General features: G+C 44.4%; 1 protein-coding gene across 1 annotated transcript; it reads left to right on the top strand.

Annotated features, from left to right (window-relative positions):
* Positions 1-372: 372 nt before the first annotated feature.
* On the top strand, positions 373-23,679 carry P3H4 (prolyl 3-hydroxylase family member 4 (inactive)). Its single transcript, XM_075347696.1, has 7 exons — positions 373-1,269; positions 4,638-4,787; positions 5,288-5,459; positions 11,457-11,585; positions 11,698-11,843; positions 15,016-15,102; positions 22,665-23,679. The coding sequence occupies exons 1-7, from the start codon at positions 802-804 to the stop codon at positions 22,806-22,808; spliced, it is 1,296 nt and encodes a 431-aa protein (XP_075203811.1). The 5' UTR covers positions 373-801; the 3' UTR covers positions 22,809-23,679.
* The last annotated feature ends 385 nt before the right edge of the window (positions 23,680-24,064 follow it).

Genomic DNA, 24,064 nt, shown 5'->3' with positions numbered 1-24,064 from the left:
AAAACTATGGGTATAGTTGTTTTATAAATATTTTTCACTTTTTATTTTTTAGTTTGATGTTCATAGGGGTCGCTATCCTACTTGTTAGCATCCGCACCACATTACCTGAATGAGTGGTGCGATTTTGGGCGATGTGGGTAACAATCATTGATTTTTGTCACTTTTGCACAAATAGTGTATTCCCGACTTCTTATCATGCTGCCACTGTAAAATGCATTATTCCTTCATTATTTTTTTGCTACGTGGCAAGGTACTCTGAGGCGTATTGCTATTTTTCATTCATTCCAGTCTCTGTTTTGGACATTATGATTTGCTCTTTAAGACCCTGTGGAATCCAGCGTCTTCCTCCAGCATCCAGATCACATTACTCAGTGTGGATTCCTCTGTATTACTACATTTGTTTAGGAAGATGGTGGCAGCTGTGAGTGGAGTAAAGTTTTTTAGAGATCCACTGAGGACTACTATGTGATCCACAAGATCTGATGCTTCCCAGTCAGATCCAACAAGGAGCTCAGAATCTCTGCATCCCTCAGCGTGGCCTGGAAGGAGCTCTGAGTGTCACCGCCAAGCTGGCAGTAAGCAGTCCCTGCAGCCCCCCTGCTAATCTTCCCTTTTTCTGTCTGAGTCTTCCTCTGCTTCTCTCATTCCTCTCGTCCCCATCTTGAGGTTCGGCTCTGACTAACTCTTGAGGCTACATTCCAGGCTGTCTTCTCCTTCTAAACTTTTCTGAGAAGTTTTATCTGTAGTTTCTAAACTTTTCTGGGACACCTATTCTCCCTAGCACCTCCTGCTGTTTCCATCATGCTGCAGTTCCTCTTATACACATTGGTCATTTTGGTGTCCCAAAGTTATTCCCAGTATGAACAGTACAGTTTTAGAGGTTTTCCCCGTTCTGAAATCAAACCACTAAAACCTACCTATACCAAAGCCATGGAGCTATATGAGGCGCAGTCCTGGAGGGAGGCTAGTCGTATGCTAGAAGCCAGCCTGAGGCTCCACAGACTTCTCCAGGACAGTGAAGCCTTCTGTGGTCAGAGCTGTATTGATGAATCCCAAATTCCTGGCCTGGAGGAGCTGCAGGGAGAAGAGGAACATGGGGACTGGAAGCTGGAGCTGCAGTTGTTCGGACGGGTCCTATCCCGGGCAGTGTGTCTGAGGAAGTGTAAAGCCACCCTACCAGTGTTTCAGCAACCCTACCCTGACAAGGAGACCTTGAACGCCTTCCAGAGACGGGATCCCTACCAGTACCTGCACTATACCTACTTCAAGGTGAGACGTAAAAGCGACGCCTTGTCACTTTCTATTTACCAGTAGATTTATAAGAATTGGTCTTAGGCATAAAGATTTTCATCCGATCAGACAAACGTCCCCATAGTTTGCCATTAACGTATGTAAGTATATTTATGTACGGACCATCTGAATGGATGACACCACCTAAGGCCATATTTACAGAGTTGTCTGGAGCAGATCAGCACCAAAATCCTCCTCAAAAACCACTTCACAAATACCTGGAAAACTTTTCCTATTCATTTGTAATTGAAATCAAGTTGCTAAAGAGTGTTTTGAGAATTTGTTTTCCCTAGAAAGGTTTTAAAAATGCCTGGCGGAAAACTAAAAAACGCATTTCACTTCTTTGAAATATATCGTGACAGAATCTGCTCCAAAATGTATCACTGTCCAATTAAAAATCTGTAAAAAAAATTCCGGTAAAAAAAAAAATAACAAAAAGAAAAACTCCTCCAAAGAAGGAGCAATTCCTGAAGCAGTACCTGCTTTAAAATCTCATAGTTTTTGATCAGTTGCAAAAAAAAAACCAAAAACACGTTATCGTAGCCTGATTATCAAGATTTTGTGAAGGGGGTTCTAATTTGGAAATCCTAACATGTTTGGGACTACATCATCGGACTCAGAATTGTCACTGGTCCATTGGAAGCAGGCATCCCATTTTGGTTGTCCCACACAATTGAGGCCACAACACCTTTGAGGACATTGTAGGTGTGGGACACTGAGGGGCACACAGTTTGACAGCACATGGGGTTCCTACAGGTTGCTGGACTGCCTTGATATTCTCCCCTAAAAACTTAGATACACATGGAGGTACAATACGAGCCTACTGTAGTCTATTGAGGTCAAATTCAGATATGTGTTACAATGATTTGGATAACCATATGCAGGGGTCCTGGGGCTATCATAGTGTCACAGCCACTAGTGCCTCAATGCCTAATAAAACAGCAGAGCTGAGGTTGGTAGGCGATGTGCCCACACTAACCATCATAATGCCAAACACTACCCAGAAAGGGAATTCATTTTCTAGGAACAATGACATTCCCTTTGTCTCCTGTCATACGGATTTTAAGACACAGGACATTTTACTCCGGCCTTGTGCGCACTTTTAGACCTCAACCCCCTATAACCAGCAGATATAGCCTAACAAGAGATTTGCCAATAAAGTTGTATTTGGTCATTTTAAAATGTATACTGTAGTTTTATGTTCTTGCTTATTCTGCTGTCATCATCATCCATGACTCATGACTGGGTGAGACTATGGCGTTAGGAGGCAGTATGGCGTGGAGTGCTATTCAACTCTATATTGATGCAGTATATAAAAAGCTGTTCTCCCTAAAAGCATACAATATATGCTGTAATAACCCATATAGATGCGATGGGTCATACTGTACCTACATGTCCACCCAATTTCATTCTTTGGCATCTAGAAGTCCAGTGACTCCATAACCCCCCAAGGTGCTCTATTATGGCACTGTACAAAACAGATGGCCCCTCTTCTATTACATCATATAAGGTGTGATGATACAATTCCTAGTGAAACTACAAGTACTATCATGCTCTAATGGGCTTTTTCAATGAAATTCATATAAAAAATCATTTGTCGGGATGAAGGTAAATGCGGCAGATGTGAGAGTGTGGTCATGGAAGCATGTGCTAGTCATTGCCAGCAGCACATCTGATTTTGTGTTTTCGTGATCTCCCAGCTGAGGTCGGGGACTGCCACGTCTCCAGACATGCCCTCAATCTGTCTCCACTATTCACACTTCATATCCTACAAGCCATGTGATTCCCAGATGCTTAAACCTGTAACCGCCATTTAGAAATCCATCTGGGCTATATATCATTGATTAAAGAGACTCTAACCAGAAACATGCAATTAATTGTCCTTTCAGGTTGAAAAACGTATTTTACATCCATCAAATAACTGCCCCCTCCCCTCCAGTTACTAAATACCTGGCACCCTGTATACCTGTCTGCTCAGCAAAGGAAAGAGTTAAAACAATATTTTAATAAAATTAATGTGCCAAATAGTAGTTGAACCTGTTGTTTTTTACTTCAGCCATAGTGTTATAATTCTCTTATGTTGTGGCGGCCATTTTTACACAACAGGAAGTGCAGCCATATTGGTTGTCACCTGTATATATGCTTCTTGGTAAACTGGCACTTTGGTGGCATCTTAGGGTACCGTCACACTTTAGCGACGCAGCAGCGATCCCACCAGCGATCTGACCTGGTCAGGATCGCTGCTGCATCGATACATGGTCGCTGGTGAGCTGTCAAACAGGCAGATCTCACCAGCGACCAGTGACCAGCCCCCAGCCAGCAGCGACGTGCAAGCGACGCTGCGCTTGCACGAAGCCGGCGTCTGGAAGCTGCAGACACTGGTAACTAAGGTAAACATCGGGTATGGTTACCCGATGTTTACCTTAGTTACCAGCGCACACCGCTTAGCTTAGCTGCCGGCGCTGGCAGTGTGAGAGTTGCGGAGGCTGGTAACGAAGGTAAATATCGGGTAACCACCTTGGTTACCCGATGTTTACCTTGGTTACAGCTTACCGCAGGCTGTCAGACGCCGGCTCCTGCTCCCTGCACGTTCAGGATTGTTGCTCTCTCGCTGTCACACACAGCGATGTGTGCTTATCAGCAGGAGAGCAACAATAAAAAAAACGGACCAGGGCTGTGTGTAACGAGCACCGATCTCACAGCAGGGGCCAGATCGCTGCTCAGTGTCACACACAGCGAGATCGCTAATGAGGTCACAAAAAACGTGACTCAGCAGCGATCTCAGTAGCGATCTCACTGTGTGTGAAGTACCCCTTAGTTAGTCAGCTTGGTCAGTGAAGCATATTGAAATGTGACAACCATTATGGCTGCACAGCCTGTTGTCACTTTGCCAAAAATGGCGGCCAAGACCGATTTCAAAAACGTTAACTGTATAAGTACATTTAGCTTTCATTTTTGACTGAAAACTCTTCCTACTTCAAAGCAGATGAGCTGTTCCCTTACAAGAAGGGTGGGGGTGGGTACATGGGAGCAACATACTGTACATATGGCTGACAAACACAAACCGAGAAGGGAGGACCCACCAGGTAGGATCGGTGAATAGTTGCCAGCTGGTGGATGACAGGGTCACCTGAGACCCAGCTCTCTAGCCTTCAGAAATGTGCCACTTTTTTGTTCTAAATGCACATAGAGTTTATCAAGGGTCAAGTCTGTCCTAATAGTATATAAGCAGTGCCATTTTTATAGAGATTAGGACCATGTGTTACAAGGAAAGTTGTCCACTCATCCTATAACTTGCCCTTTAGGACCCTGATAATAATGTATCTCAATCATAACATTTCTCCTAGATTAATGAACTGGAAAAAGCAGTATCCGCTGCCCACACCTTCTTACAGAAGAATCCCACTCATGAAATGACACTGAGATACATGAATTACTACAAGACCTTACTGGAGGTTGATGAGTTCCTTTTAGATTTGGAGGCTCAACCGTATGAGGTAAGAGGTTCTTCAGACTCAATCATACAACCTGGAGATACAAATCTGCATTATGGATCTAGAGATATGGACCTTAGTAATTAAAGTAAATTTTTATTGTCTTTACCAAGTGGTTACAGGGTAATGCAAAGCAGCCTAAAGGTACGCCACCAAAGAATCAAGTAAGCCACGCCCCCTTGGTAAAGACGATAGAAATTAGCACTTAATAAAAAAGCTTAGATCTCTGGAACCCTATAGCTGATTGTAAAACAGCAAAAAAAACTGACTACTAAGAGGGGCAGTGGGAATAAAATAAGACCAAAAACTGGCCATTTGTGACCTGGTGACAGGCTGGCCAAACATGAGATGATTCTGACTAGTCTTTAGCGGTCCATTCAGTATTATAAACCGTAGAATGGCATGAACCTTACAAGCGGTAATTAGATATGTGGTTAATCTGCAGGTTAATAGTGATCTAAAGCTGGCAACTTATTTCTAATGGAAGCTCTCACCGTCCACAGGGAGTGTTTGTCAAGGCGGTAAAGTCCTACAATGCCGGGGACTTCCGACGTAGCATTGAGGACATGGAGCAGGCCTTGCCTGTGTACTACAAGGCGTACAACAGCTGTCTCACCGGCTGTGAGGGCGTCTATGAGATGAGGGAGTTCAAAGACTTCTACCCAGCTGTTGCAGGTAAGAAAACGCCAATGCATTTTTTAAAATTGTAAGTGGTGGAGCTGTGAATTATTTTTTTTAAGTGAGGTATCATGCTTGTTCTGTTGTGTCTCAGTAATCACACTCAGTGGGGATCTTCAGGCTCTTTATTAGGTGGTATTGTCAGCCATTACATCTCCCTCTGCTGCCTGCACTCTGTCTGCAGTACCAGCGAGTTCCCACTTGCTTGTGAACACATACAAGAAGAGAGACCCCTAGAGGCCCCTAGGGGACATACAGCATATACATATTGCTACATCCTTTCTCTTTAAACAAGAAGAACAATCAAACTTAATAAACACAACAGTTAATCTGACCAAGTAAAAGAGAATTACAATATATACAGTTAGATATAATCCTTGAGGTGTGCAGGCTTTCTGATCATTCTGCCGGCCCTAGTAACATAAGAAGAGTCAATGTCCACCTCTGGTAGTTGTTCCGATTCTGGTAATGTGCCTTCTGATATTGCCTGTCTCTGGTTAACAGTCTCACCCTGATGGTCAGCAGTCACTATTGGTACTTGGCTTGGACTTGCTGCCTCGTTATCTTGGGTATCAGGATATTGTTCAAAAGGCCATGAATCATCTTGTTCTTGTGTTTTCCTCAAATATCTCCTATTTCTTCTTAGGCGTCTTCCGTCTTCTGTTACAATTTCGTAGGACCGAGGTCCTCGTTTCTGGACAACCTTTGCCTTTTGCCAGTGTTTGTCGTATTTGCTGCTTGGCTGCAGCCGTATGTTGTCATTCCCCTGGAGATCTGGCAGATCCTTTGCAGATTTATTGTAATAGAAAGCTTGCCTATCTTGATTTTTCTTTAGTTCAGCTTTGATGTTTCCCACCAACTGTGGCTTTAACAGATGACTAGCGGTTGGTATGAGTGTCTTTGTACGTCTACTCATCAGCCTCTGTGCCGGACTGCTGTCTATGCCTTGGGTGGGTGTGTTTCTATAATCCAGTATAGACAGATATACATCAGTACCTGCCTGTTTTGCTTTTTTAAGGAGTCTTTTGGCCGTTTTTACTGCAGACTCTGCTTTGCCATTACTCTGTGGATATCTTGGAGAAGACATCTGGTGTTCAAATTCCCATCTCTTGCTGAAAGTTTTAAACTCTTCTGAAGTAAATTGAGCAGCATTGTCAGAGAACACGATATCTGGAATGCCATACCTGGCAAAATGGGCCTTGAGTTTTTTAATCACTGTTCTCGCCCTTGTGTCCTGTAACAAATCAATCTCCCAAAAGTTAGATAAATAGTCCACTGTAATCAGGTATTCTTTGTCATTCCATGTGAACACATCTGTTCCAATTTTTGACCAAGGCCTCTGTGGAATTTCATGAGGTTGCAACGTCTCCTTTTGTTGCTTATCACTGCAGGATGCACATATTTCACATTGTGCTATATAGTTTTTAATGTGGTCATTCATTCCTGGCCAATAAATAGATTCTCTTGCTCGCCATAGACATCCTTCCCTGCCTAAGTGCGAAGAGTGCAGTGTTTTCAGTATGTCTCTCCTGAGTGCTTCTGGTATAACAGCTCTGTCTCCTTTAAAGATGATTCCTTGCTGCACTGACAGTTCATCTCTTATGTGGAAGAATGGAGAAACTTCCCTAGGCACATGCTGCTTGTATTTTGGCCAGCCCTGCAAGATGACAGTCTTTAAGATCTGGAGTATTTTATCCTTCTCTGTACAAGTGTGTATTTGCTTAAACTTGACTTTTGACACCGCCTGATAGTCACACATATTGATGGTTTCAATTTCATTCTCCTCATCATTTGTGACAGGTTGGTATGCTCTGCTTAGAGTATCTGAAATCAGTAAGTCTCTTCCTGGACAGTAACAGATGTCAAAATCGTATTTCTGAAGTCGTAACAGCATGCGCTGTAGTCTCTTTGGGGCATTTAGTAGTGGTTTCTTTGTAATGCTCTCCAATGGCTTGTGATCAGATTGCACTGTTACTCGTCAACCATAGGTGTACTGGTGAAACTTCTCCATCCCAAATACCACAGCCAGTAACTCCTTCTCAATCTGAGCATATCTCTGCTCTGTTGTTGTTAGGGCTCTGCTTGCAAACGTGATTGGCTGTTTGTTCTGCATTAGTGTAGCTCCAAGGCCTTTTTCTGAAGCATCACATTGTACCACCACTTCTCGATCTGGGTTGAAATACTTCAGGGTTGCTGCATCTGCAATAGCCTTCTTTACTGACCGGAAAGCAGTTTCCTGGTTTTCTGTCCATTCCCAGAGCACATCTTTGTGGGTTAGCTGTCTCAGTGGCTCACACATATCTGACAGATGCTTGCAAAACTTGGAGAGATAATTTACCATGCCCAGAAATCGTTGTACTCCACACACATCAGTTGGGGTTGGCAAATCTTGAATTGCTCTCACCTTTTCTGGATCCACTTTTACACCATTTGAGGTCAGAAGATGTCCAATATATGCAACTTCTGTCATTTTCAGTTTTAATTTGTCCAAGTTCAGCTTTATTTGTTTTGCTCTACATCGGTCCAAAAATTGTATCATCTTCTGATCATGATCCTTGATTGCAGATTCCATATCTTCGCCTTCTCCCACTATAAGGATATCATCTGCTATTGTTTTTACTCCAGGAAGTCCTTCCAAAGCCTGCATCAATTTCTGCTGGAACATCTCCGGAGCAGGTTTTAGTCCCATGGGCAGTCTCAGCCATTTATAGCATCCAAAAGGTGAAGAAATGTCAATAAACTTGATTCTTGAGTCAGTTCCACATGCCAGAATCCATTTTTGACATCACATACAGAAAATATTTTAGCCTTTGATAGATCTGGGAGAACATCATCCAATGTTGGCATCGGGTAATGATTTCTTTTCAGCGCCTTGTTGAGTGGCTTCGGATAAATGCATATTCTTAACTTGCCTGATGGTTTCTGCACTATGACCAAACTGCTGATCCAATCTGTACTCTTCTGGACTGGTTCTATCATGCCTCTTTTCTGTAAATCTTATAGCTCTACTTTCAGTGGTTGCATTAAAGCTACAGGCACCCTTCTTGTAGGTAATCTGGTAGGCTGCACGGTTTTATCAATTTCTAGCCTGTATTTACCTTCAAAACACCCATCACCTTCAAATAAATCAGCATACTGCATTTTTATTTTTTGAAAGTCCAAATTGTGCTCTGCATTTAGTTTGGGATTTGGTATATCCTGGGAAACCTCAACAGACATAATGTTCTGAGACTGTACTTTTATTAAGTCCATTGTCTGCACTGCTTTTACTCCCAGGATTGGTACATGGTTCCCACCACGCAGCACGGTAACTTCAACTCTGTAACTTTTCCTGTTACATGGGTTCCGTATTTTGAGCTTACATGTCCCCATAGGTTTCAGAACACTTTTGTTGTCCATCACCAGTACCTTGTCCGTTGGCTCAATGGAAACCTGTTTGTTCAGCAGAGCACTTGGAATTACATTGCAGCTTGCTCCACAATCCATCTGAAATCTAATGGGCTTCTCATCCAACAGGAAGGTTGCATAGAGCTGCTTGGCATCCTTGACTACTGGCTGCCTGATTACATTGACATTCTCTGTTGCAGGTTGCAGCTGTAGCCATGTAATGTCCTCTGCACTGTCAGTGTCTGGTGTCACAGTGTGGACCTGTCTATGCTGTTTGCCTGTTCCCAGCCTGCAGACAGCTGAGAAATGATTCTTCTTGCCACATAACCTGCAGGTTTCGCCATATGCTGCACACTTGGTCTTGTCTCTCTCATGTGTCTTACCACAATATTTGCAGTGGATTGTGCTTATAGGGGAGCTTGGTCTTGTCTTTCCTCTCATAGATACTGCATGTACCTCATCATCATCATTATTATCACTGGTGCCTGCCATCATCTTCAGGCTGCGCTTTGTCAGCTCTGCAGCCCTGCAGATTTGCATGCATCTTTCTAATGTCAGCTCTTCGTCTCTGAGTAACCTTTCTCTGAGGCGAGTGTCTGTGATGCCACATACAATTCTGTCTCTTATGAGGCTATCCCTGATTTCCCCAAAGCCACATGTTGCAGCCAATGTCCTCAGCTCTGTCACATATCTGTCTACATTTTCACCATCCGCCTGCTGTCTTGTGAAAAACTTGTATCTCTCCACAGTCTCATTTCTCTTGGGGTCACAGTGCTTATCAAATGCCTCCACAATCTCTGCTAGGACGAGGCGGTCTGTGTCTGGCAGTAAGGTCTGGGCTAGTTCTCTGCCCTTTTCCCCAATTAAGTAATAAAACAGCTTTACTTTCCGTTTGTCATCACTGGGGGCCACTGTCAGATCCACATACAGAGTAAACTCCTCTTTCCAGTGTCTCCATGTCTGGGATAGATTACATGATGAGACATCCAGTTTCTGAGGGGGCTTCAGACCAGTCTCCATCTTGTATAATGACAGGAAATCTGTGCTCACAGTTGCAATGATGTTCTGTACAGTCCCAGTCTCACACACAAGCTCTGAGGATTTGCAGGTGTCACATGAAGGTTCTTTGCCCAGCTGCCACCATGTTCTGTTGTTGTGTCTCTCAGTAATCACACTCAGTGGAGATCTTCAGGCTATTTATTAGGTGGTATTGTCAGCCATGCATCTCTCCCTGCTGCCTGCACTCTGTCTGCTAGTGATGTGTCGGTCGCGAACGATCCGACACAAAGATCCGGCTCCCTGCTGTGAATGACAGGAGCCGGCTCACCAGTGTGAGCCACTGAAATCACTAAACGGCTCTTTTCGCAGTCAAAACCCCGCCCACCCGCGGCTAAATTCCGCCTACTCAGCAATCTAATTGGCCACTTGTAAGTGGGCGGGGCTTTGGCGGCGTTTCTATAATCTTAAATATGTGTTCCCCTGGGGTGAGCACATATTTAATAAGGAGCCGAGAACGATCTGAAAGATCCGGCTCTTTTTGGTGAACGGAGCCATAGGAACCGGATCACTAAAAAGAGCCGGACTGCCCATCACGACTGTCTGCAGTACCAGCGAGTTCCCACTTGCTTGTGAACACATACAAGAAGAGAGACCTCTAGAGGCCATACAGCATATACATATTGCTACAATGCTGCCCGATCCAAAGGCAGTATAAATCAGAGTTCGGCGCCGTTATTGCAACTGTGTTTCATGCTGCTGCATTTCAAACAAAACATGATTTGAAACAGTAGCGGATATATGTTTATAGTCATCAAAGTTTGATTTCACCCTTAAAACAACAGTGTTAAAAGGTGGAGAACATTCAGTGCCAAACTTGGTGCACTAAGACCCACCAGTAACATTGACGTTGGGCGTGTTGAGGAGAGCCATAAGATGAAATACTTAATTAACCTCTGAGAAGTGTTTTCAGTGAAATCAATTCTCTATATATAAGCCAGTCAGTTTTCAGAGGAACTCAAAGATGGCCGCCGTTGACATCACAGACCCTACCATCAGCATGGATGCACCAGATGACGTCCCTCCCATCATCATGGATTCATGCACTGAAGTCAGACCCGCCCATCAAGAGCAACACAGATCTCCCCATTGGCTAGCCCATGAACTGTCCCACTAAGTGGGCATATCTGAACTTGTGTACGCCCCTAACCTATATCAAGAAGACGCATGCTTGTACTCGCTCTGTTCAGTGCCATTTTTACTGTGACCAAGAAGAGATTTCATATCCGACTGTGTCTGGTGTGAATTCTTTACGCATGCACTTGGTCTATACCAATTAGGCCAGGCAGTAGGCAACTAGTGATCTCTGATTAAGAGTTCACCCCAACAGGCGCACACTGTTTTGGTGCATTGCCCTCATTCACAAATTTACCTCTGAAATGGTGCCTTTGTCTGTACATAGTGAATTAAGTGTATTCTGCCAACTACTGTTCATAAATGGTGGTGGGTGGGCCCACCGGGAAATTCACCTGCTCCCCTGTGGGCCAGTCCAAGTCTGTGCAAATTCATTAATATGTGTATACTTACTCTTCTATATTCCTTACCTTTCAGATCATCTTGCTGATGTCCTAGAGTGTAAGGTGGATTGCGTGTCTAATCTGACCCCTAACGTCGGGGGCTATTTTGTTCATAAGTTTGTGGCGACCATGTATCATTATTTGCAATTTGCATATTATAAACGTAAGTCGATTATTTTCATATCACTTTATTGGATATGTATAATAGCAATACAAAATATATTAGAAATAGAAATATATATATAAAAAATCATCATGTCACATTTCTGATCCAGTGAATGATGTGAAGAACGCGGTTCAGTGTGTGTCCAGCTATATGCTCTTTGACCCAACGGATACTGTGATGCAGCAAAATCTGGCATACTACAAGTTTTACAAGGAGAAGTGGGACCTTGAGGATACCGATTTCAACCCTAGAGAGGTAACGTTCAATGAGAGCGCAAACCTGAGCTGTTACTTTTGGGTGCATTCTTGAAGGTTCTCTATGTATACTCTTCAAAATTGACTTTCACTGAATCAAAAGTAGACAGTTTTTGCTCTTATTTTATTCCCATTGCAGTATTCATTTTTGTTTTTTGTTTCCTTTTAATCCACCATACGTTTCCAAAGATATGGGACTATTTATCGCATGCCCTTGTAAAGACTATTACTATGGTCTTTACAAGGGCATGCGACTCTCTGGATTTTGCTAGGGTTGTGGCTTTAAGCTGCTCAGCATAATTACCCTGTAAGCAACGCCCCCTTGATATAGACCATCAGAATTAACACTAAATTGAAAAGGACTATATCTCTGGAAAAATGTGACAGGTTTAGAAAAACAAAAAACTGAATACATCGGGGAACAGCGGGAATAAAATAAAAGAATAAAACTGACCATTTTTGATCTGGTGACAGGTCGTCTTTAAGGCCCCCTTCGCACATCAGTGATTCCGGTACATATGACGTCCGCTTTCACACGTACCGGAGACACAGACATACGCAGACCCATTAAAATCAATGGGTCTGCTCACACATCCATGTTTTTCATAGATGCGTATCCGTGTGTTCCGCACGGAAACAAGTCAATTTTTCTCCGGGAGCACTGATGTCACAAGAATCACACATTGATGTGATCCGTGTGACATCAGTGTGACACGTAACAGAGAAAACACGTGTCTTTGATATAAAAATTATTTTTTATACTCACCTGTCTCCAGCACTGCTGTTTTTGGAGCTGCTGTCACTTGCATCCAGGCCCGCTCATTATGCTCATGAATATTCACTGCACCGCGGACCCGGAAGCAGCAGTGCCGGAGATAGCAGCGCCGGGCACAGGTGAGTAAAAGGTTCCTGATCTCCGTGTGCTATCTGTGATCCAAAATCACGGCACACGGATGACCATACGCACCTTCAACATGGACCGTGAAAAACGGGTGTTTTTATCACAGACGTGTGAAGGGGGCCTAAAGGGGTTTTCCAGCACTTAGGATAACTCATCAGAATTGGATTAGTGCAGGTCTCCCCAGAAGTAAACAGTTTAAAGAACTGGGACATCATAGCTCTCTACACTGTGTCTAGTAATTTTCGGGAACCTATTCTGCTTAGCCCATTAGTGATAAATATCCATGTACGGTGCTTGTCAAAGCTGGTGTATGGAACAGGCTCGAGAGATGAGCCTGAACTATTCCCAGCAGATGTTTGGCTGTGTTATACAGTCATTATGTACTTCTAACAGCTATATTTAATGGCAAGCTCTGCCCGCCACTGTCAACCTCTTAAAAGCTACTGTTAACCTTTGACAGTGCCATTTGTAGCACAAGGCACGAGGATGCTCCATTCCATGCTCCCATTAGCTCACCTGATAGACAATCTGGTAATCCCGATGGGGGTCTATTGAAGACCCCATGCCTGTCATGATGATGTTCTGAAGAAGACAAGGCTGTGGCTGGCATTCAGTCTTTACGATATATATGCTGCGATACAATAGTATTTCAGTATAGTACAATAGATTGGACAATCACAGGTTTAAAATTCCCTCAAAGGACTACAAAATACAGTGGAAAAAAACCCCATAATAATTAGAATAAATTTTGCCCCATTAATTAGAATAATATATCTATTAAAAAAAAACATGTATGATATAACCACGTGCATAAAAGCCCAATATATCAAAATATAAAGTCAATTAACCCGATTGGTAAACACCATAAATAAAAAAAAATGCAGATTTCCTTTTTTAGTGATTACAACTCCGCAAGAATAGTGGCAAAAACCTCGTATTTATCCAAAAATGGGATGATTAAAAACTGACCTGAAGAATCATTTTTCCTGGTTATTTTAAATGCACATTGAGCACCATAAAAACAAAGCCCATGAAACAGTTGTGGAATTGCATTTATTTTTTGCAATTTCACTGCACTTTACAGTTTTGTCCATGCTTTCCAGAATATTGCATGTTATAGTGGATGCTATAAGCAACAAAAATAAAAAAAACTTTGTCATGTGGAAGAAAATGAGGAAAAAACAAAATTGCCCAGTTCTTAATGTGTTAGCACTTAACATCTAAGGGGCACTTTGCACACTGCGACATCGCAGGTGCCATGTCGGTGGGGTCAAATTGAAAATGACGCACTTCCGGCATCGCATGCGACATCGCAGTGTGTAAAGGCTGGATGATACGATTAACGAGCGCAAAAGCGTCGTAATCGTATCATCGGTGCAGCGTCGGCGTAATCCATGATTACGCTGACGCGACGGTCCGATGTTGTTCCTCGCTCCTGCGGCTGCACACATCGCTGTGTGTGAAGTCGCAGGAGCGAGGAACGTCTCCTACCGGCCTCACTGTGGCTTCCGTAGGATATGCGGAAGGAAGGAGGTGGGCAGGATGTTTACATCCTGCTCATCTCCGCCCCTCCGCTCTCATTGGCCGCCTGCCGTGTGACGTCGCAGTGACGCCGCACGACCCGCCCCCTTAACAAGGAGGCGGGTCGCCGGCCACAGGGACGTCGCACGGCAGGTGAGTGTGTGTGTGAAGCTGGCGTAGCGATAACTTTCGCTACGCCAGCTATCACCACATATCGCTGCTGCGACGGGGGCGGGCACTATCGCACTCGGCATCGCAGCATCGGGCTGCGATGTCGCAGTGTGCAAAGTGCCCCTTAGTCTTGGACATCCACTTTGAGCAAACTTGCCTATTTGTATATTTTCTTGGAGCTTCTTGCAGACACAGCCACCACTAGAGGGAGCTTGTTGCATATATATGTATATTTTTTCAATGAGAGTTGTATCTATTGAGCTCCCCCTAGTGGAGGTGCAGGCAAGAGCAATGTGGTGTTGGGAAGTAAAGGAATTTGTATCTGTATAAATATGTAGACAGTTTTTTTTACCAATTTTCAGTAACTAGTATACATGGTGCTGGTGCCATTTATCAGCGGGTTACTTGAAGAACAATTTTTGTTTATTTTTTTGGTGGGGAGGCTATATTGGGACAGTTTTGGGGCACTTTGGATGTTATTGTGGAGTCTATAGTGGTCAATGGGGACAGATTAAGAGAGTTGTACTGTATATATAAAGGCATCTTTCTTTTCTCCTATGGTGGCCATGTCTCCTTTCAGGAAGCTCTGAGGTACCATAACCAGACCACCCGACACAAGGAGTTGTTACAGTTTGCCCGAGATTTTCTTCACCGAGATGACGATGAGGTAAAAATGACAACCTTAACCTATGTACTAAATGATCTATTTTATAGAGGTAGACCATATATCATTTTTGTGGTGAATGGTCTCATCAAGACATTCACATGAAAGCCCTCATGGAAAGTATATGGCCAGGTACACAAAGGGGAAAATACTCTTACAGACGGCCCTTTGTTCTGGTTTTAAAAGGGAGTCCCAAGAAGGAGACATTTCCTGACATTTAGAATCCTGAACATGGACAAGAGGTGTCTCTATGCATGTTAAATCACATTTGTTCTGCCCAGCTTCTTCTCTAGTACACCCTCTGTTATTACACACAGTAGGATCAGGCAGGATCTTGGTATCTTGGTGGTCATCTAAAAGAAAAAAGATTTTAGTAAAAGTACTAAAACCACATACATCACTAACCTCCCTCCAAGCTGAGGGGAAAAGTAGTTGAGTGCCATTAGGGATCAAGATCAAGGCTCTTACCCTATTGTTCTGGCATGTGGTAGAGGTCTCAGAAGTCACTAAGGGTACCGTCTCACTAAACGACATACCGGTGATTCCGACCACGATACGACCTGGTCAGGATCGCTAGTACGTCGCTACAGGGTCGCTAGTGAGCTGTGAAACAGTCAGATTTTCCCAACGTCGCAGCAACGATACGGCGGTCGCTGGGACCCTGTCACATAGCACGATTCAAATCTTGATTAGTAACATAGGCGTGCATCTACATTGCCTTTTCCGTGCCCCCTCTGCTCCGATTGGTGGTCGTAAATGCGTTGTGACTGGGTGGCCTTGCCTTTAGAGAAGGCAACATAATAGCGCTTCCATCCTTCTCCATCCTTGTCTATCCTACAGTCCCGATGCAGAAAGGACTGTATTACGATCTGCTGCTACACGCAGTCTGGGACAAGTGAATTCAGCCCTCTGAAATGTACTGCGATCTACAAGCCAGAACAGAGGATGGAAGCGACCAATCCGAACGCAGTAGCAATCACCAATCGGAACAGAGAGGGCACAGAAAACAACAAAGATGCACGTCTACGTGAGTCGCGAACGAGGTCGTTGGGTAAGGTGTCAAACACACTGACGCTTGCTGCCTTGCGGGAGCCTGACGACCAAAAAATGAACCAGAACAGTGTGTAACGATCAGCGATTTCACAGCAGGGGCCAGGTCGCTGCTTAGTGTCACACACAGCGAGATCGCTAATGAGGTCACTGGTGCATCACAAAACCTGTGACTCAGCAGCGATCTCGCTAGCGATCTCGCTATGTGAGAAGTACCCCTAAGACCTCATTCTCATCCTCACATTAGTATTTTATCATCAGTGTTCGTCTGCCAAAACCAGAAGTGGAACTTACAGAGAAAACTAAAGTTTAAAGGGAACCTGTCACCAGGTTTTTCCCTTATGAGCTGCAGCTCCCACTAGTAAGCTCTTATATACAGTATTCCATAATAATGAATATAAGAGCCCAGGCCACTTTGTAGAATATAAAAAACACCTTTATAATACTCGCCTAGGGGGCGGTCTGGTCTGATGTGTGTTGCTGCTCATGGGTCCGACGCCTCCTCCATCTTGTACAATCGATGTCCTCTACCCACCCCCGTGTGCATGACATGTCCTACGTCATTCACACAGAAGCTATCATTGTGCTCCTGCGCATGTGCAAAGTACTGTAGTGCTCATGCTTTAGTAGCCATTGACCTTTCCTCATGCCTGTGCATTAAAGTACATTGCTCTGCCCTCAGCCGGGCAGATGAAAGTGCACATGCGTAGGAGCAGGATGCATAATGCACATGGGGCTGAAAAGGAGGATGGCGATCGCACAAGATGGAGGAAGCGCAGGACCGATAGCAGAAACACCCATTGAACCGAACCGCCCCCTATGTGAGTATTATGAAGGTGTTTTTTACGTTCTACAAAGCGGCCAGGGCTCTTATATACAGTATTCTAGAATGCTGTATATAAGGGCTTACTGGTGGTGGCCGCAGTTCTTAACGGAAACTCCTGCTGACAGGTTCCCTTTAAAGTGGATGTCCACTACATGGACAACCCCTACTGATTTCCCTTATTTGTCCCAGTCAAAATAAGGTATCCTATACTCACCTCCGGTGCGGCCATGGTTTCAGCTATGTCTGAAGTCGCATTCTCGTTTCCCACGTGACATTGTTATGACACGCAAGCCCAGCGTCTGTCTCCCCACCTTGGGATATTTGAACAGGATGGGAGCGCTGCGCTGACTTCTTGCTCAAATTTCTGAAGGTGGGGAGACAGACCTAACAGATGACCCCAGAGTTTGCTTAGTGGATCAGAAGCTCTCAAAGTAAATATATTGGAGCGCCGTTCTGACTCTCATAAACTCACATTGAGAGCTTGTGACAGTCCAGACGTCCGGTCAATCAGGAGTTGTACTTACAGGATAGCGCAGTGGGACCGGAGCGGGGTCCGGAAGAGCAGAGGACTGTGGCTGGTATTTTGCTTGGGGCAGTGAACATACAATAATGATAACACTCTGGCAATAAAATAAAAAAGCTGAAGTGATGCTTTAACGCAACTTATTATAAACACCATACAAGGAATAAAGGGACAATACAATAAAGGGAACCTGTCAGGTCCAATATGCACCCAAAACCATGAGCAGCGCTGGGTGCATATTGCTAATCTCTGCATAACCGTCCCTGTATACACTAGCATAGATAAAGAGATCTTTAGAAAAAGTATTTGTAAACATCATTTATGAGATGCTAATAAGGCCAGCGAGTAGTTGCAAGGGCGTTAGTTCCCTGGCTAGACGGCCCACTTAGTATGTTATTACTCCCCTGTGGGCGTACTACCATGCTTTACAACAGCCTGCGCCATGGTAGCGCTACACAAAGCCACGCATGCTTTGTACCTGTCAGCTTTCAGCTTCTTCGTCGCCAGGTGTAAGCATTAGGCTATATTAGCATGGCATTATTAACTCAAAACAGGGCACCGAAGGTCTGGGTCATATGTACAAGTGCATCTCAATAAATTAGAATATCATCAAAAAGTTAATTTATTTCAATAATTCAATACAAAAAGGGAAGCGCATATATTATATAGAGTCATTACACACAGAGCGATCTATTTCAAGTGTTTATGTTGATGATTATGGCTTACAGCCAATGAAAACCCAAAAGCCATTATCTCAGAATATTAGAATATTATAAAAGACCAACTGATAAATGATTTTAAACTCAGAAATGTTGGCACCTACTGAAAAGTATGTACAGTAAATGCCCTCAGTACTTGGTTGGGGCTCCTTTTGCATGAATTACTGCATCAATGCGGCGTGGCATGGAGGTGATCAGCCTGTGGCACTATTGAGGTGTTATAGAAGACCAGGTTGCTTTGATAGCAGCCTCCAGCTCGTCTGCATTGTTAGGTCTGCTGTCTCTCATTTTCCTCGTAACAATACCCCATAGTTTCTCTATACGGTTTAGATCAGGTGAGTTTGCTGGCCAATCAAGCACTGTGATACTGTGGTTATTAAACCAGGTACTGGTACTTTTGACCTTGTGGACAGGTGCCAAGTTCTGCTGGAAAATGATATTTCCATCTCCAAAAAACTTGTTGGCAGAGGGAAGCATGAAGTGCACTAGATTTCCTGGTAGACGGCTGTGCTGACTTTTGTCTTGATAAAACGCAGTCAGGGCCGCCATCAGGGCATTACAACCATGACTGGTGTACCGGACCCAGTGAAGAGGGGGGGGGAAGGGGGGCCTGGGGTAATTACTTTGCTTTGTTAAGCTTCGGATAGGCCAGGCCCCCTTCTTCACCGGGCCCCAGTCACAGCCGCAGCAAAGGGGCCCGGCCGTGTCGTTTCAGCCACTGCACACACAGCTAAATTGCAGACGAAGCTCTTCTAGGGCATCGCATGCAAATTAGCCATGTGGCCAGATGCAAGGTGAATGGAGCAGAGCAGGGAGCCAGCGCGTTATCCCGCAGCCCATTGTGATGAGGTCATCACTCTGCTCCTCATCACAGTGCTGCAGGCAATGTGGAGGTGGCGAGGACACGACATCCGGCTTGGAAAGGTAGGTGCTCGGTGAGCTGAACATCGCCGTGGGTGGTGGAGGGCGCCCCTGCTTGCTTTAGCTCAGGGCTTGGAACTGCGGGCCTACGATGACTTTTTCTGCGGCCCCCGAGCAGATTCCCAGGGGCAGCAGTGCTCGGGTGCTTACACGTAAAAATGTTGTCAGGACTTACTGTGTGGGCGGGTTTAGCTGTGTGCCTGGAGCTCTCCCTCCAGTGTTGTGTGCACGCTCTCCAGTGCTGTCTGCCCCCTCCAGTGCTGTGTGCAGCCCCGTCCAGTGCTGTGTGCAGCCCCCTCCATTGCTGTTTATCACCCCCAGTGTTGTTTCCTCCAATGCTGTGTACCACCCCCAGTGCTGTCTGACTCCCAGTGCTGTGTGCAACCCCTTCCAGTGCTGTGTGCAGCCCCCTCCAGTGCTGTGTGCAGCCCCCTCCAGTGCTGTGTGCAGCCCCCTCCAGTGCTGTTTATCACCTCCAGTGCTGTGTTCCCTCCAATGCTGTGTACCACCCCCAGTGCTGTTTGCCCCCTTAGTGATGTCTGTGCTCTGCCATTGCTGACTGTGCCACCCAGTGCTGTCCGTGCCCCCCTAGTGATGTCTCTGCTTCCCTAGTGATGTCTGTGCGCCCCCCCAGTGATGTCTGTGCGCCCCCCAGTGATGTCTGTGCGCCCCCCAGTGATGTCTGTGTGCCCCCCTAGTGATGTCTGTGCGCCCCCTAGTGATGTCTGTGCATCCCCCTAGTGATGTCTGTGCTCCCCCTAGTGATGTCTGTGCGGCCCCCTAGTGATGCTTGTGCGACCCCTCCAGTGATGTCTGTGCATCCCCACTAGTGATGTCTGTAATGTAATTTTTTGAGAGAAATACTTCTTCTTCTGGAACAACTTCACGGGTGCTAACACATTTGGTCGTGTGTTTTATTTATATTTATATATATATATATATATATATATATATATATATATATATATATATATACACACTAGCTGTAGTACCCAGCATTGCCCGGGATAGTAACTGTCTCTCTCCCACTGTCCCTCTCTCCCAGCCTCTCTCTATCTCACTGTCTGTCTCTTTCCCTGTCTGCCTCTTTCCCTGTCTGTCTGCCTCTTTCTCTCTCTCTGTCTCTGTTTCTCTCTGTCTTTATCTCTCTCTCCCTCTCTATTGTCTCTCCACCGACATCATATTATCTCACACATAAGCTTCTTATACTAAGAATGTCCTTCGTTGCCTATAGCAACCAATCACAGCTTTGGTGAATAACTGTAAAGTGCGGGGTTAAATTTTCCTCTTAAAATATAGTCTATGATGTTCCCTGAGTCACATGAGGTGTCTGTGTAAAATTTCGTGATTGTAAATGTGATGGTGCGGATTCCTTTAGCGGACTACATATACACACACACACACACACACACACACATACACTCACTTTATATATTAGATATATATATTACACACACGTTTTTTCAAGCATGGCGTTGAGAGTGTGGAAGGTTTGAGGGGTGGAGGAGGAGTGGGGGTGGAGCCGGAGCGGAGTCTCAAGGGGGCTCAAAAATGTTGCCAGTATGGGGTCCTGAATTTCCTAGTGGTGGCCCTGAACTCAGTGGACCTACACCAGCAGATGACATGGCTCCTCAAACTATCACTGATTGTGGAAATGTCACACTAGCAGCTTGGATCATGGCCTCTCCACTCTTCCTCCAAACTCTGGGACTTTGATTTTCAAATGAAATGCAAAATTTACTTTCATCTGAGAACAACATCTTGGACCACTGAGCAACAGTCTAGTTCTTTTTCTCCTTGACCACGTCAGACGCTTCTGGCGTTGTCTATTGGTCATGAGTGGCTTGACACAAGGAACGTGACAGTTGTAGCCCATGTCCTAGATTTGTCTTTGTGTGGTGGCTCTTGAATCACTGACTCCAGCAGCAGTCCGCTCAATGTGAATCTCTTCCAAATTTTTGAATGGCCTTTTCTTAATCCTATCAAGGTTACGGTTTTCCCAGTTGCTTGTGTACCTTTTTCTACGACACTTTTTCCTTCCACTCAACTTTTCATTAATAAGCTTGGATACAACACTCTGTGAACAGCCAGCTTCTTTAGCAATGACCTTTTGTGGCTTACCCTTCTTGTGGAGTGTGTCAGTGACTGCCTTCTGGGTATCTGTCAAGTCAGCAGTCTTCCCCATGATTGCATAGCCTACTGAACCAGACTAAGGGACCATTTTAAACACTTATTTTAAACACTTAAGCTGGTGTCACACACAGCGACAACGACAACGACGTCGCTGCTACGTCACCATTTTCTGTGACGTTGCAGCGACGTCCCGTCGCTGTCGCTGTGTGTGACATCCAGCAACGACCTGGCCCCTGCTGTGAGGTCGCCGGTCGTTGCTGAATGTCCAGCTTCATTTTTTGGTCGTCACTCTCCCGCTGTGACACACACATCGCTGTGTGTGACAGCGAGAGAGCGACGAAATGAAGCGAGCAGGAGCCGGCACTGGCAGCTGCGGTAAGCTGTAACCAGCGTAAACATCGGGTAACCAAGGGAAGACCTTTCCCTGGTTACCCGATGTTTACGCTGGTTACCAGGCTCCGCTCTTGCTGCCAGCGCCGGCTCCTGCACTGTGACATGTGGCTGCAGTATGCATCGGGTAATTAACCCGATGTATACTGTAGCAAAGAGAGCAAGGAGCCAGCGCTAAGCAGTGTGCGCGGCTCCCTGCTCTCTGCACTGTGACATGTAGCTGCAGCACACATCGGGTTAATTAACCCGATGTGTACTGTACCTAGGAGAGCAAGGAGCCAGCGCTAAGCGCGGCTCCCTGCTCTCTGCACATGTAGCACAGCGATGTTATGATCGCTGCTTCTGCTGTGTTTGACAGCTAAGCAGCGATCATAACAGCGACTTACAAGGTCGCTGTTACGTCACCGAAAATGGTGACGTAACAGCGACGTCGTTGTCGCTGTCGTTTAGTGTGAACCCAGCTTTAGGCAGCCTTTGCAGGTGTTTTGTGGTCATTATTCTAATTTTCTGAGATAATGACTTTTGGGTTTTCATTGGCTGTAAGCCATAATCATCAATATTAACAGAAATAAACACTTGAAATATCTATTTACTACTGTGTGTAATGACTCTATAAAATATATGTGTTTCCCTTTTTGCATTGAATTACTGAAATAAATTATGGCAACTTTTTGATTATATTCTAATTTATTGAGATGCACCTGTATGTATAAAACACTGGCGTGTTCTGCAGAACATCTGCTGCACATGTTGATGATGACTTATTTGTCACTAGAACTAGGTATGACTTGTAAATGTGATCCCATTTCACTGTCCCACAAAAATACCGTCACATTGTCCAAAATAATATTGTAATATACAGTATCACCTAGATAATGCAGTTCCTACACACCGCCATACACCGCTTAGTAATACTTGGTAGTTTTAGTTTGTTTTTAGGGTTCCTGTCCTCAGGAACTGACCTTATTGCTGCATTACTGGGTCTCTCCATATTTAATTGCAGGTTGAAATTGGAATATTACAAGACACAGAACCGCCTCCATCTGACGCAGAATTTGAAGGCGAGGGGGATTATGAAGAAGGCATTTATGCCGAGTGGTGGACACAACCAAAATCTAAAGGGGATCTGGCAGACAAACAAGAGTAAATGTAGGCAAGGATCAATAGTGAATTCTGAGAGGCCTGTGTAAGGTAAGAACTGCAATACCAGATACAGCCAGTGGATAAGAGTGGCGCTGTTTCTGGAAGGGAGTAGCTATCACACAGCTCATTGAAGGACCACCACACCTTACAATTTGGGACCAATGCCAATAAAATAAGGGACTATTGCCAAGTATAGGAAGACTCCATACTATTCATTGTAGGAGTCAGTCTAAAGTGAAGACAAGATTATATTTTTGATGCCCAGGACCCTGAGGCACATGCCGGCATTTTCACGTAACGACAGATGTGGGCATTGTATGAAAATGAAAGGTTATTAGAAATGGATTATTAAAATGGATGTGGAAAAGGAACCGTAAACCAGCTGGAACGTTACGCATGCCCCCTTATCCTGTGCTTGCATCAACATCTAAAGGGGTCCTCCATGTTGTGTAAATAAAGCTTAATACCCGTATGATACAATTGTCTGCAACTTTCTAATGTACTTTGGGCCCTATTCGTTATTGCATTTTGACCTTTCGTTTGTCTGGTTGTTGTCTTTTTTTTCATTAGCGTCTCATTCTTTTCATTTGTGGGGGGTTCTTCTCTATTTCATATATGTTCTATTGTGTTTTTTTATGTTTGCTATTGTGGGTGGAAATTATGGTTTCCAAAAGATTTTACTCCTGATTGAAAAGTTGCAAATGATCAAAAAGTCTCAAAATGTTTCAGTCTGTTCCCCGCGCCCCTTCCCCCTACTCCCTGGAGGGATTTTGTGTACGTCCTAATTTTTTTGTGCTATTTTGCTAAACAGGAGACTGTTTTACAATAAAAAAATGTTTAAAGCTAAACGATTACCTGCACCAATTAAAAGAATTTGTCACCAAAAAAAAGATAAAAAATATCAAGACAAGAAAAGAAAAGTGACAAAAAACACTATTGAATCAGGCCCCCGTTTTCTAAAATTGTCGTCATTTTTAGGATCTCTGCTTGCTCTTCTTTAATGACACCATTCTTACTTACAGCCAGAGGCTGAAATACATATACTGTGCTAATATTTCCACCGCTGACAGTTTCCTGATACATTACATTGTGGCAAACAGTCCATAAATTGATATAATTGGCAGGATAGCAGAAATGTATGTCACTTTCTTATGCACCAGAATAGGACCTGTAGAAATCTATTGGTTGCTGCCGAAGCAGCCTCATTCAGATTAATGGAACAGATTTCCATATACAGAAAATTCTGCAACATAATCTGTG

This window comes from Anomaloglossus baeobatrachus, chromosome 5 (genome assembly GCF_048569485.1).
Source record: "Anomaloglossus baeobatrachus isolate aAnoBae1 chromosome 5, aAnoBae1.hap1, whole genome shotgun sequence".
NCBI classification, from domain to species: Eukaryota; Metazoa; Chordata; class Amphibia; order Anura; family Aromobatidae; genus Anomaloglossus; species Anomaloglossus baeobatrachus.
This window is presented reverse-complemented; position numbering and strand designations above follow the sequence as displayed.